The 15,091-nt window shown below is 35.1% G+C and overlaps 1 protein-coding gene across 4 annotated transcripts in view; it reads left to right on the top strand.

The window, feature by feature from the left end:
- The window catches only part of CUNH21orf91 (chromosome unknown C21orf91 homolog), a 27,059-nt gene extending 16,310 nt beyond the window's left edge, over window positions 1-10,749 (top strand). For all 4 annotated transcript variants that reach the window (XM_006908229.3, XM_006908228.3, XM_015586536.2 and 1 more), the window contains exons 3-5: window positions 2,973-3,512; window positions 4,416-4,478; window positions 5,850-10,749. In XM_006908229.3, coding sequence (XP_006908291.1) covers window positions 2,973-3,512; window positions 4,416-4,478; window positions 5,850-6,016 — 770 coding nt within the window. In that variant the 3' untranslated portion in view covers window positions 6,017-10,749. The remainder of the gene's footprint in view (window positions 1-2,972; window positions 3,513-4,415; window positions 4,479-5,849) is intronic.
- The last annotated feature ends 4,342 nt before the right edge of the window (window positions 10,750-15,091 follow it).

The raw sequence follows: 15,091 nt of genomic DNA, 5'->3' as shown, positions 1-15,091 counted from the left end.
CTGTACCATTGCCACTCATCAGTTCTTAAGATCAGTGGCCCATTAAACTAAATATAGGAGTACCTTCAGTGGATGCCTTTAATTAACCTCTGAGCAGCCTGGAAAAACTGCACACCATGATTCCCTTGCTAGGATGGGCACAAACATTTCATTGCGGTAGCCCTTGCATGGTAACTGGCAATAAGTTTTGGGTTAGTTTTTTAATATTTTATTTTTCCTTTATTCATTTACCCACTTTTTCTTGAGTACTCACTGTGTCAGACACTACGAGGATGCATGTAAAACAGATATGGGCCCCTTTCCCACAGAACTTTACTTTCTAACAGGAGCTAAAGGCCTGTGAAGAGGCAATTGGAAAACCTAATTCAGATGTATCGATTAGGAAAGGTTTCTTGGAGGAAATGAGAACTAGATAGGAAATGATGATCATTTAGATAGTGTGGCAGCCGATAGTAATGAAATGAGGCAGAATTTGAGATGTCGTAGTGCTGGAATTTATGAGGGGAACAATCTATAGACAGCAAAACATCTCGGAAAGAGGAGTAGTGGGTGCTGTCAGATATGACTCCAGGTTTCTTCCTTAAGCGATTGGTGGCCCCAGACTCAGGAAGAGGATTTGGTTTGGGGTTTGGGTGATGATAATGAAGGAAGAGGAGTTTATTTAGGCAGGATAAGTTTGAGGAGCCTGTGGGACATCTAAGTAGAAATGTACACTGTATTCAGAACTCTTCTTGCCCATGACACTTTTTCATTTCTTTTTTAGAGGATTTTTCTCCTGAATGTCTAAAGGAATCTAAAAATTTTTATTGCATTTATGTATTTCAAAGTAAATTGAATATTATGATTTTGTGATTTGCTGTTCATCTCAACCGATTATGTGCATATAATCATGTGCTTATGTGGGTTTCTAGCATTCATTTGGGGATTTAAGTAAAAGTTAACAGATAAATTATTTCTAGAGAAATAAAGGTTACATTAGAATGAATTACTAAAAAGAAACATTGAATTATAAAAGCTTTAACTTTAAAAGCCCACATTTTTAAACAGACATCTATTCTATTGTTGAAGCTGTAGGGTACATCAGGAAATTGGTTGTTTCATATAATTTTTTTATCATTTTTAACACAATTTCTGAAGTTTCTAAATTTTTTTAAATTAACAGAATTAATTACTTTGCGTAGCCTAGCTTAGAACCCTTTTTATATAAAGAAATTTTGTACAGACTTCAAGAAGACTCTTCTAATTTACTGTTTAGATTCAACTAAATTATTGCTACATGAATTAGAGCCGGGGCAATCGGATGAGAATGAGACCAATGTTTCAGGGGATTGGCCAGCCATCTGTTGGCAACAAGACCTAAAAGATTTTCGAGTCAAGAAGCTCTTCAATACATTTTCTAAAGCTAGTAAAGTAGGCAGGTTTCAAGTTCTCTCTGCCTACCTGCTGTGTACCCAGAGCAGGAAGTATTAGACTCAAACAGCAGAATGGAGCTATTTATTTGGTTTATTACATTTCACTATCTTTTTTGTCTTATTTATGACCTAAAACATACATAATAACAAAAACTTAATTTTTTCTAATCAAGGTTTATGAACGTTTTATATTAATTTACTTAGTTTTGAATATGTACACTGGGTTATCAAGTAAAACTTTGAGGTTTTACACTTAAGTACTTTAAACTTTGCTGGAAATTTGACCTAATTAGAAAATAACTGGTTTAAAAAATATACATACACACACAATTGCAGTACATGTATCAAATAAAATGTATACGAAATTCTGTTAAGTCCAGTTTTTGTGCTCAGTGGAAGAAACAGGCTGAGATACTTGAGTTTACCTCTTGAGACCAGTTGGTCACATATGCTTATAATGTCAATGTTCATGTGTCCTCATATAGCTTGCTTGTGAGGGAACTGACAGCCCATTTAGCACTAGTTTTGGCAATCGCAGCAGGTCCCACCATTGCCTGATGTTACATCGTTTAGCGATGTATTAATATTAGCAAAATTAATATTCGCAAGCACTTTTATACCTGATTTAGTACCATTAAAGTACAAATACTTCATTATCTTACTCTTAGCCAGAGTTTGGAGCTCAATTAGTAAAATTGTTCCGACTTCAATTTTTAAAACAAAGGATGAAATACAGAATGTGTTTTTCTGATGAAGCAGCTGAAATTTTTTTTTTTAACTGAGCACCTGAGTGGCTCTCCACTTACTCTGTTTTCAAAGCTCAGCGGATTTCGTGGTTGGTTCTGGCAGGCATAATCTTCAGCCCCATGTCCTTTACTCACCTTAAGTATAGAAGCACTGCTGCCTGACTTTAACAGCATGGCTTGAACTTAAGAAAATGATCTTAAAGTTTTGATAAGCATAAAACAGAAATTGAAAACATTTTAGATGCTTTCTTTTCATACTTAAAAAAAGTCTTTGACTTTTTGAGGCTTTTATTAATGTGTATTTTTCTGGTTCTGGTTTATCTTTCCTCAGTAAAAACATAACTAATAACTTAAGAACATGATTTACTATGGTTTTTTTTTTTGGTGGGGAGGATTGTCAACCATTTCTCTTATTGAGCCTTATAGAAACTTTTGCGAGTTTATACTTCAGGAAGATTATGAAGAAAGCATTATGATATAAAGGCAAACATTCTGTAAATGTAAATTGCTGGTTCAGTAGTATTTTTATATTGCATGCAATAACATGACTTTGGACTAAGGTTAAAATTGAATCGTTAAGTCCTTCAAAAGTTTTCACTGTTCATAAGAATTTAATAATAATGAATATATAGTTATGTTGAAACAGAAATTAGTCCATATTTTATATTATTAATACCAATATTCTTTAGTATTTTTCCTCTAATTTGCAAATTATCCATGACTCTGTGTTTTACTTAGGCTTTGTATATTCTTAATGCAACTTATAAAAAAACAAAATTTTCTCGTCTCCTATTCCTTGTTTTGTTTTTTATAGGAGTACCAAAGTCTGATCTCTTGCACACCGGATCATTAAGGGGTCATAGAGACTGCTTTGAAAAATACCATTTGATTGCAAACCAGGATTGTCCTCGATCTAAGCTTTCAAAAAGCACTTACTATGAAGAAGTTAAAACCATTTTAAGTAAGAAGATAAACTGGATTGTACAGTATGCACAAAATAAGGATGTGGATTCAGATTCAGAATGTTCTAAAAATCCCCAGCATCACCTGTTTAATTTCAGGCATAAACCAGATAAAAAGTTACTCCCGCAATTTGACTCCCAAGTACCAAAATATTCTGCAAAGTGGATAGATGGAAGTACGGGGAGCCTCACACACTGTAAACAAAGAATATTGGAGCAGAAGGAAAATACAGACTTTGGACTTGCTGTGTTACAAGATTCAGGTGCCACTTTATGCCACAAGAGTGTATTGTGGCCTCATAGTCACAACCAGGCCCAGAAAAAAGAAGAGACAATCTCTACTCCAGAGGCTAATGTCGAGGCCCAGCATCCACATTACAGCAGAGAGGAATGTAAGTGAAATGGGACAAAGGTGAACTTGGGGTTTTGTTGAGTTATTTTACATTTTTATGTATGTCATGTGTCAAGAATTTTGCTATAGATTTATAGGTTTGGAAAATTAGAGTATTTAAATGACAGATTCACCCTAGAAAAAAAAGGAGATGTCTTAAAACTTTCCATACTCCTCTGTGTTGCTAAGCATTGGTATTCTACAGTCCTATCAATTGTTTCGTGTTCCAAATTTTTAAACTAAATGGAATCAACAAACGGAACTGAGAAGTTCAGGGTTAGTTTAGTTTAGAAATACAACCTCAGCCATCGGCTCACACACATTGTCGCTAATTGGGGGTGGTGTTTCGAAAGCAAAACTCTGACATTTTACTGAAGGCCAAAGGTATTGTGTTATTTTAAAGTTGGTAAAGTGACTCATTCGATTTGCATCTACAAAAACTCACAGAAGCTGAGATAATTTTAATTGACTTCAAATGATTTTAGAGCTAGAAGGGACCATGGGGATATTTTTATACAACTTCTTGTTTCTACATATGAATCGTCTAAGGTTATTTAACTAGATAGACAAATTGATTTTTCAGACTGTTTCCAGAGTACTTTACAATAGTGTTTTCCAAACCGCAGATGATGGACTGTGTAGCGTCTAGCAAAATCGACTGGATAGGTAGTGAATTACACTTTATTTCAGGTGGAGGTGTACCAGGAGTGATGTAAAATGTTTCTTAACGTGGGTCAAGGTTAATTGGAAAACTCCACATTGTAGGACTTAATGAATCCTAGGATATTGCTGAATGTTATATTGGCATATAAGTACAAATACTATTTTTTATAGGATTATATGTTAATGTTGTAAGCAGCTTTTCCCAGGTTGTGGTAATAATGAATATGTTTTCATGTTTCAGTGAATTCGATGACTTTTGGTGAGGTAAAGCAACTGAAAGCAAAGCTCCGACAGCAAATACAAGGTAAAGAATCGGTGTCAGTGTTTTCTGCATGTGAAAATTTTCATACAGAAAATCTCTTATTACAGAATACCATTAACTTTATCCGAACTTAAATTTGGAAATGGGATTAGATCCTGTTAGAGTTTCCAGAGCAAAAAGAATAAGAAAACAACTTCTTTAAGAACTGGGGGGGGAAATAGATATTTCTTCTTTAAGTGAAAATGGAGAGTACGACTTAATCTCTGCCTTCTTACTAACATTTTTTTGACTCCCTGCTATTGTGCCAGGCACTGCGTCAGGTAACCCCCTTAATAGTTCTTTAAGGCAGGTTTTAGCCTTGGGTTTTATTGATTTTTGTTTTTAAATTATGAACAATTTCCAACACAACAGTAGTAGGAATAGTATACTGAACCCCTTGACCCATCTTCAGCAGCTTCAGCTGTTATCAAAAGCATAGCTAATTTGCCTTCATCTCTCCTTGTCCCAACCCCACCCCCAGCATGGATTATTTTGAAACAAATCTCAGACATATTGTTTTGTCCAAAAATACTTCAGGATTTTCTCTAACAAATACCTTTTTTAAGGCAAGCATAACCTAATCACACCAAAAGAAAAAAAAAGCTTGTAATTCTTTAACATCATGAAATATGATGCTAACACCAACAGTTAATAGTGTTCAAATTCCTCAATTGTCTTTTTCTTTTTTTTTTCACAATTGATTCCTATTTGCAGGTAAGAAACTGCACTTCAGAGTAATTTACAGAGTTCATGCATTCAGTCAGTAACAGATTCAAGAGTCTAACCCCTGTCTTTTTAACTCCAAAGCTAGTGGTCTTTCTTGACCACACAGTCTCTCAGAAAAATAAAATAACAATAATAGTAATAACAATTTACATTTATCAGGTATTTATTCTGTGGTAAGCACTTTGCAAGTATGATCTTATTTAATCCTCATAGTAACCCTATGAGGTGCCTACTCTCATTTTCAAGATTATACATAAGAGGAAATTAAAACATAGTTTAAATTACTTGCCTGGGAGTCATAAGACTAGGAACAAGGATTAAATATTCCAAGTAGTCAGATTCCAAAGCCTCTTAGAGGAGTTTCCAGACCTCGGTACCAGTGGGCACTTACTTGTCATAAGTCATATTAGATATTGACTGAATTGCATAGTCATTGCTTATGACTCTTAAATTTCACTAGAGGAATGCCATAATCCTGTTGGCTATGCAGAATACACACATCCTAGGATGATCAAAACATAACTTTCCTTGGTGTCAAATCACTCATTACAGACTTCACCCAATGCATTCAGTCAGGATGCTAGAAGTATAAATCACAGGATTAGCTTTCTGAGTATTAATATTGAACTACTTTTTAAATCTTTACAGAAGTTTTTGAAAAGTTAACACACCAAGTACAAGAAAAAGATTCTTTGGCCTCAGAGCTCCATGTCCGCCACGTTGCCATCGAACAGCTTCTCAAGAACTATTCCAAGTTACCATGTCTGCAGGTGGGGCGGACAGGAATGAAGTCACACCTACCCATAAGCAACTGAACTACACTTACATTCACATCCTATGCCCTGCTGTTGACTGGACTGCCAGATGTGCAAACTTTGAAGAAGTTAGGGTCCATTTTTTTATGGTCATTAAATTTGCAAAGCTTAAAGGCAGTATTTAATATCTTTTTCAAATAAAGCAGATCATTACACTCTAGTCTTCTAGGGTTAAACATTCTGGTTTACTTTGAGAATCTTTTCCCAAATAATTTCTAAATGGCCCTCCCTAACTTTTAGCACATGTGACTACTTAAATATACTGTTGCAGTGTGATTTTATTAAACATAGTTTAATGTAATTCACCTTTCAAAACAATAGGTTAATAAACTCCGTAGATTAGTCTGAACTAAAGATAAATTTTAAGGGGAAATGGAATTCATAATATCACCTTATTTATTATGAGCAATATTTTAATATGAAAATTTTATATATAAAAATGCTATTTTAGGTACCTTTCCATTCTCTGTATAAATGTATCTGAATGGCTCTGTATATTATATTTACACTTTCATGTGTGAATATGTTACCCATATTTCAGATCACTGCATTTTATTCTCTTAATACACTGTTTTTACAACTATTATCTTGTTTTCCAAAGAGAAATGTATTTTGGAGTAGAAATCTAGTTGAATTATTTGACTTCTCATAACTCTTAAGAAAGAGGAATTAATAACTTTTTAAAGCAAATATACAAGAAAATAAAATATTTTTCCTAATAAAAGCAGTTCTAAGTTCGTTTAGGAAGAAAATGCTAATCTAGCTTTTGTAAGTTAACTTGTCTTAGTAGAAGTAAAAGCCTCTTCTATTTCATTCTAATGACTTTGTTAGAATTCGAACAGTAAGTCAAGCCTCACTTCCAAGTCAAATGTAATATCTTCAAATTGAATGCACTGTGAAATAATTGTCCTATCTTTGAAAAAATTAGAATTATTTTGTGTGCCACTTCGGATAAAGGTTCAAGGATCCTTAAACTGTCCAAATTCTGTTATCAACATCATTGAAATTAGTGCCCAAAGAAAGCATTGTGAGGTATTTTCCTAAACTTCAGAATCTAAAAGGAAAGAGAAGACTGCTTGACACAGAAAAACAAAACTCTAATTCATAAATAGCCCATTTTAAAAAGGATATTCATATAGTTGTCTATGATGTTTCCAAAGAGTTCTGAACTAATAGGTTGTCTCAAACAGCTGCATAAGTTTTCAGTAATGTATTATAGTAAAAGCTGTAACATTAAAATGGGCTCTAAATTCTGTTCTCAACTGGTGCTTAGAATGTATTTGTAAGTAAGGTCGTTTGCTTGAAGAATCTACAGAAAAGCCCAGAACTTGGCGGCTTCATGCGTAAAGATGTGAATGATTTCTGTCATGAACATGGCAGCCTGACCCAACCTGGGTCACATTTTAATCTTGAACACAAACAGTATTTGACTAAGCAAAGGAACACCTCAAACTAGTGGAAAACAACTTTCGTATTGCTAGAGTGTATTAAATTTGCCCGAGAGTATTACTTGATATCTCATTAATTTTGGGGTTTTTTGGTGTTTTTTTTTTACTTTGAGATCTGATATAACTGCTTTTTGGAGGAAGCTTTTGGAAGATGGTTTCAATTTCTCTTGATTCTTTGAGTCATCCAACATGAATTTAAAATCCAGGGAGTCGGGGAGGCATTGCCTTACTTTTGATAAGCTTTAAATTGAATGTGTGCAATATCAAAATCTCTATAAATTTACAAGTTGAATAAAGGCATTTCTGGATGATGCTAGTGAGTATCTTAAGTGCTCAGATGTCATGGTCACATTTTCAAATTTGACTTCACTCTTTTGGCATAATTCATCAAGAATGTTACCAGCCAGTGTGCTTGCACACATTTGTGCTTCTATTTAGATCAGTTAGGGACAGCCATCAGGGCTTGGGGTGTGTTGCACTTGTTCTCAGTAGTAGCATATTTCCAGAATGTGAACCATATGGTGCAGCCTTGAATACAACAGTGTTACCCAAAGAAAGTATTCACTTATTTCTTAAAGAATTTCTGGCAAATATGTAGCTTTACTAATGACTTTGGAACAATTGGGATTGTGCCTGTACCAAAGTCTTAATCTGGGATTCTGATTTATTCCATTTAGATATTTCTACTTAAGCTCTTCAGAGGAAAGGTGCTCTTAAAAAATAACCTGAGGTGCTGATACTCACATTAGTACTTTATTTGGATAAATATTCTAGTAAAAAATTATTTTAAGTATTTTGCACAACAGTTTATCCAAATGTTTGATAAACTTATTTTGTATTCCAATGTTTTCTTGATTGAATATGCAATTCTTGTATGTACTAAAATAAGGTTAAGGGACAGTTGAGTTCTACTTTACGATAATATCAAATACCACAAATATTAGTTACTAGGCTATTTTTCTGTACAGCTAGTACTTTTTGAAGAAGTTTAGAAGAGAATCTCATATACCTTCGGTTTCCAAAATGGCAAAACTGACTACAAATTAGCCATTAGTAATATTTTCAGAGCTTATGTGATTAAGGGAGTGAAATACACTATTTTTTCACATTCGATTTCATAGTTAGACAAATTCATAGTTGAATTGAGTTTGAAAAACTCAGTTTGAAGTCAGAAGTGATTTTCACCACACAGGACTGTTCTCTTTAAAAATTAAAGTTCAAATCTGGTCTTCTATCATTCTTCGATCCTAGTATTTAACACCCTAATTTATTTTTTTAAAGGCATGCACTTAAGATACAAATAATGGATGATGCAGGCAGTAAAATTCATAGTGTTTTGTTCCATTATGTAGTTTCTGATGCACAATGTTAGGGCAAAGAAATGTTCTTACTTTTTCAAATTATATGCTCATTTCACCACAAAGTGCCCATTTTTATATGCATTTGAGGATTATTTTTGAAATAAGTTCACATTGGAAAGTGATTTCAGAAATATAATCAAAATACATTCTATTTTGTTGGCATCTTGAGATTTCTTGGGTTTTCCATTTTACCATATTCTTTACCACTGAAAATAGTTTAAAGTGCTTTCTTTTTTTGTTTATATATTTTTTTACTTTGGTGTTTTTACTCTTGAGGCTTGTCAATTTTTCCTAGTTTTTTAAAATTAATTTTTTATCTATTTGTGCATTTTAATGTTTGCCAGTTTTTGTTTTAGAAGAAGCTTGCATTGTTAATGTTGTAAAAAGTAATAAAATGTATATGCTCTAAACTTAATAGGAACTTAATAAATTATTTGTTTCGATAAGAGGTTCAGGTTAGTGTCCATAAAATTAGGTTATATGACATGAAAACTTTTAAATGGTACAATGTAAAGTTCTTATAGTGTTATTTTTTTCTGATTGATGCCAGTTAGTTTACTGACAGATGTTACTACTTATGCTAAAGTAAGGTATTTGAGTATTTTTAAGTACTTATTAAAAAGTTTAGTACTCTACAAAATTCTTTAAATATCTTTTGTTCAGATGTGGCTATAAAGCAAAGATAATTTCATTTCAAAGTTTGCATTTTTAACTTTAGGTTGGTGGAAATAATTATTTGAGAAAATTTGTGGTAAAAATCAGTAAGAGATAAAACTCAACAAGTTACTCTTGCCAAATTAAGTTTTATGGTGGTAGGGTGAAAGTTTATTTACCTGAATAATAAGGTAATAGGGCTCTGGCACAAGTACAGGTATCTTGGAGGAGGGCTAGAATCCAGTGTTTGGAATAACAAGGTTCTGTGTTGCATCTCAGTATTTTCATTCACTTCATCCTTTCATAATTGCCCTTGTTATAATGTCGCCTAACATTATTAAGCAATTTGGTCATAGCAAGTGAGATTTTTTTTTTTAGCATCTAATTTGTAATACATACTTTTCCTATTTTTAGCTTGAGAGTCCAGATTACTAATGCATTTTAGTGATATTGAATAATCCACAATTTTACCAATGTGGAAAAAAAAAAAAAACATGGAATGAGTATTACCCTCCATCCTCTCCCCAAACATGCTAATTGAACTTCCCTCACCTTCACAACGCAAAGGGAATTTTAGTGAATATATATTTATTTCTTTCAAACGTGTAGAGTGTTTATTTCCATTCTACTACCTCCAAAAGAGGCCGTTTAGAAAGTGTTCAGTGGCAACTTCTGTTAAAGCCATTCCTCCTTTTATAATCTGTATGTATGTTAACCTTGCTTTAAATCTGAGTAGTTTATGCTGTGGTCATTGCACTTAATCTCTCTGATGTTAGAAATTTATAAATTGTGCCAAGATGTTTGGAATAAGAAAATGCAACTGGTAAGAGCAGTGGTAAAAAACAAGTTAGTTTCAAAAAGTTTATTTAGACATTACTTGGCTATTGACACGTTTAAAGCTGCAATAATTTACATATTTATATTGCTCTGCTTTGGAACTGTAACTATATATGCTTGTCCACTATTTTTAATTTTACAATAAAATAAATATTTTGTTATCCGTTAGTTTCAGTGGATATTTTTAATAGAACTTTTCTTAATGGTTGACCTGAATAAAGGGTTTTGTTTTGCAGGCTTAAGGAGTCTATACTTAGAATTGTTATCTAATGGTTCTACCTTAATTTCTTGTGAGAATCTTTCTTTGAAACTTAAGTGAATATTCTCTCTGTCCCAAGAGTCCAGAAGCAGGTAATAAGATATTTGTGAGTTACTGTATATCTATGTAACTTTTTAATTGGATTGTACTTTTACAATAAATATACAAATTTTACTTGCTTTTGAGTTTTAACAAATCCTTATAACCATCACTCTGTGCTCGTTTCCAGTCTCCACCAGCATTTCCCTTCTTCCACTGTTCTGATCTCTGTCACTATAATTTGCATTTGCCTGCTCTAGAACTTTACATAAATGTTACGCAGTATGTGCTCATTTGCCTCTGGCGTTTTTCACTGACTGGATGCTTTGAAATTCATATTAACACAAGGATCAAAAGTGTGTTCCTTCTTTTTGCTGACGTATTCTACTGTACGATTATATTATTTGTTTATTAACTCACCTGATGATGGACATTTGAGTTGTTTACAATTTGAGGCTAATAGGAATGAAGCTGTTAGGAATTTTTTAATTTGGCTTTTAAAAATATATAAAAAATAGAAATAAAAATATTCAAGTCACTTGTAATTAGCATAATCTGAATATTAAACTACCATTTTTTCCATGATTTTTAAAGTGATTTATAATTTTGTAATAATATAAAATTTAGAACTGGGAAACAGTCGTACAAAACAGGTTACTAAACAAGGGATGTTTGAGAACCCAAACATTTAATGGGGTGCTGAGAGAATCTTAATCATCCTTGAAGTTCTTTTCACAAGTCTTAATAGTCTAAGTCTGACCACTTTGTTTTCCAAAAGAAGCAATGATGACCAAGAGTGGTTTGGCAAAAGTATTGGAAAGAGCATCTTTTAAGTACAGGTTAGTTTTAAGTACTTTGTGTCATTAAGGGAAAGTTGTTGCTTTTCTGAGCCTGAATTCACTCAGCTAGAGCAAACAACTGGTAAAATGTAAACCTGCCGCAGCACTGTCACTTTTGTCTTTGCCTGGGAATTTTCAAACTATTTGTAAAATGATTGCTCTCCCTCATTTGTAAATGGTATTATAGGACCTGGAATTCTTTGCAGGTATCTTAGAGACTGGCAAGTAGGTGTGAGTGTGTTAAACATAATAGGCCGGAGAGCTGCAGGTATAACAATATCCTTTATGTAATTTGTACATTGGTATTCTGAATTATTTGTAACAAGCTCTTAAAACGTCTTACTTTTAGAATCTGTTCTAGGTGACGTCTTAGATACTTTATCTTGAAAATTCCACGTGACTTGCAAGCTTAGATCATTGGGTCTTCTGCCGGTGGTGGTGGTGGTGGCGGTGGTGGTGCTCTGCCTCAAAACCCCATTCCAGTGCTAGGAGAGCACAGACCACCTTCACCTCTAGAAGCAAAGCTTTACAACCCCAACCTCCCTTGTATCTGAGGTACCCCACCTTGACTGGTGACACAAGCTAGGTAGAGGATCCATGTTGAGAGCAGCAGTGTCTGACTATCAATAGATGCAACACCTGATATCCTACATCCAGTAGAGGCTCCTGGCATCCGGTGTTCAGTAGCCATTGCCCTGTGTGAGTTGGTGTCAGCCCCGAGCTGATCGAGAAGGGAAGCTTTTGGTGGTGAGACTCTCCGTTGAAAGAACACACGAGGAGTCAATGTGAGAACGAAACGGCAGGCACAAGCTTTATTGCAGAGAGCACACTTCCACGTAAGGGGACCACATGGGCTTTATATAAGTCAGAGAACAATAGTGGCATTCTGCCACACATGCAAGATACAACAAGCTGAATCATGCTTACATAAGCTAAGCACAGGCACCCTACTACATTAATATAACATTCTAAATCCGGGGTCCTATCCCTAGCCATGAGCCTGGATCACAGCCAGACCTGGGACCCACAATTTGGCCATGAACCTAGTAGTTGATTACATCAACTTCGTTCCTGCCTGGTTTTCAAGCCTTCTGGGCAATCTCTGCTTATTGAATAAATTCCTTTTTAGCCTAAGTCAACTAGTTGTTTTCTCTAGCTTGCAACCAAGAACTCTGTGACACCTAATATCATCCACTGGGTCCATGTCTGTGTCTAATACTCTCCTGCTTTTAGATCTTACCAAATTGGTTTCTGAAAGTGAACTGCTGAGAGCCACCATACATCTAAACCATCCCTCAGGACTACGTGGACTGCCCGTTTGGCCAGCTAAAACTGATGGGAAAGTTCTGAAAAGAAACACTTTGGCAATGCATGTGTCAAATTTTCCTGTTAATTTCATTGTTCACAGGTGGGATGATTTTGGAGAACTTCCCACTGTCTGCCACCAACTGTCAAAAATGCTCACAGCTTGTAGCTACCAGTACCCAGGAGGAGGTGGTCTAACAGTGACAGCCATAACCTTAGATCTGGGCCGGGCCTGTGTTCTCCTTGGTGATATTGACTCCCAGCCCAGTGAGCATCTGTTGACTGAATGAGAGACTTCAGAGACCGCATCAGGATTGCATGTCCTCTAAAACTACATCAGTAGCTAGTAAAAAAAATGTCTAAGGCCTTCATCCGATGACTGAAAAATACATATCCTCTCCACATACCCCACTCTCCACAACATCACCATGAGCCTATTTCAGGCCTTTGCTAACTCCCACTTGTTCTGTCTCTATTTCTCCTCCAAACCAGTGGTTCTCTGACTTTGTTTCCTGAAATGTATTTTGGTGGGCCACACCTCCAGAGTTTCTGAATTAATAGGTCAGAGATGGGAGCCAAGAATTTTCATCTAACCAATTCCCAGATGATGCTGATACTGCCGGTGTATATAGCATGTTGAAAAACACTGCTCCAAACCATTCATTGCCCCAGAGTTTACTTCCCAAAAGATATGATAATGCTACTCCCTTCTTGAAGACTTTTCTAGATTACCATGGCTTAGAGAATAAAAATCAATTTTCACAGCTCAGCATTAAAACCCTTCCACCATTTGGCTCCCACCTACTTCCCATTTTAATTCTTTCACCGAATTGAGATTTTTATTATGTACCATAAAACTTAAACTGTAGGCTTTGGGTCAAAGAGATATAAAAGCCTTCAAGACTTTGTCAACTGAAAAGGATTCTGCCAAGAGATTAAATAAGGATTGAAAAATGTCCATTGGATTTAGCAACCAGGAATTCAATGAGAACAGTTTTAATGGACCTATGGGAGCAAAGATAGATCACAATGGATTGAAAGTGGGTAGAGAGGTAAGATAGTGAATTTTGGAGGGTGATCTCTAAAAAGTTTAGCCATAAAGTGAAGTTGAAGTCAGACAGGCTGTGTCCAAGGTTGTTACTATTTTTTTTAAGTTGGGAAGTGCATGAATGTGAATAAATGCTGAGAAGACCCATCTAGTGTAAAGGCTAAAGACGAAAGGTAGAAATAATCAAAGGAGCAAAAGTACTGAAGAGATGGAACAGGACAGCACATCTAGAATGGTCTGTCTTTGAAGAGGTTTCAGATCACCTCATGCTTTGACACTAAGAGAAGGCAAAACTGTAGGTGAGTGAGCTTGAGGGCAATTCACTGCAGAGTAGGCTGAGAAAGTCCCTATCTGGCTGCTTCTATTTTCTATGAGAGAAAGAAAAGATGACAGGGTCAGAGGCCCAAGGGATGTGGTGAAGTGCTCAGTAGCTGCTTCCTGAGAAATGAGAGCCAGCTTGGCTACAATAGTAAAGGTTACTGGACTATTTAGAAGAAGTGGAGATTGAAGTCCATGACTCACTGTTGGTTGAATTTCTCTAAATTTGCATTCAGATTTTGTTGCTGTAAATATATACAGAGAAGGAGTATTTTTGCAGTTGGAGTAAACTAAACTGAGAGCAATACTGAAAATAGAATCTGAAACTTGGATAAATTTGTGGCTCAAAAAGAAAATTTACAAAACCTTACCCAATAGATGAAATTTCAAGAGTAGGGGAAAAAATGAGAAATTTGAAAAGCTACTGCAAATAGAATGGGGGTGGGGTGATTAATTATGTAGCTTTAATTTAAGAAATAATTTTCAATCAAGTATTTAAATTCATCATCTCAGTATTTGGCTCTATAGGCAACAGTAGACTAAGACTGTTTTGAAGACCAGGACCTTATAGGTCAGTTGGGTAACAAGCTTCAGCAGAGAGAACTGGGGGAAGTGTCTAACCTAAATGAAAAGACGTTTATAGAGGCTTGTCAGTATATAGAATGAGAGAGAAAGCCAGGGCACAGCTAAACACAGAGTTTCAGATATGTATCTTCAAAGCAAGGAAAAAGCAATGTAAAAGGAGAAGGGCTTTTCTAGGAGTAAGAGGCAACTGAATTAAAGATGATGAAAAAGAGGAAGTCGTAATGAGCAAGGCGATTGCTAAACTAACATTTGAGAACTTGGCTTCTAACCCTCCTCTCTACTCCTGGCACTGCTTTACCTCTTGTAGACTCTCTTTTATCATCTGAAAAAAGTAAAATTGAACTTGATGATCTTTAGGGGAATTCCAGTTCTAACACTCTAT

This window comes from Pteropus alecto, unplaced genomic scaffold (assembly GCF_000325575.1).
Source record: "Pteropus alecto unplaced genomic scaffold, ASM32557v1 scaffold81, whole genome shotgun sequence".
Taxonomy (NCBI): domain Eukaryota; kingdom Metazoa; phylum Chordata; class Mammalia; order Chiroptera; family Pteropodidae; genus Pteropus; species Pteropus alecto.
The sequence above is the reverse complement of the archived record's forward strand: the minus strand, read 5'-3'. Positions and strand labels throughout refer to the sequence as shown.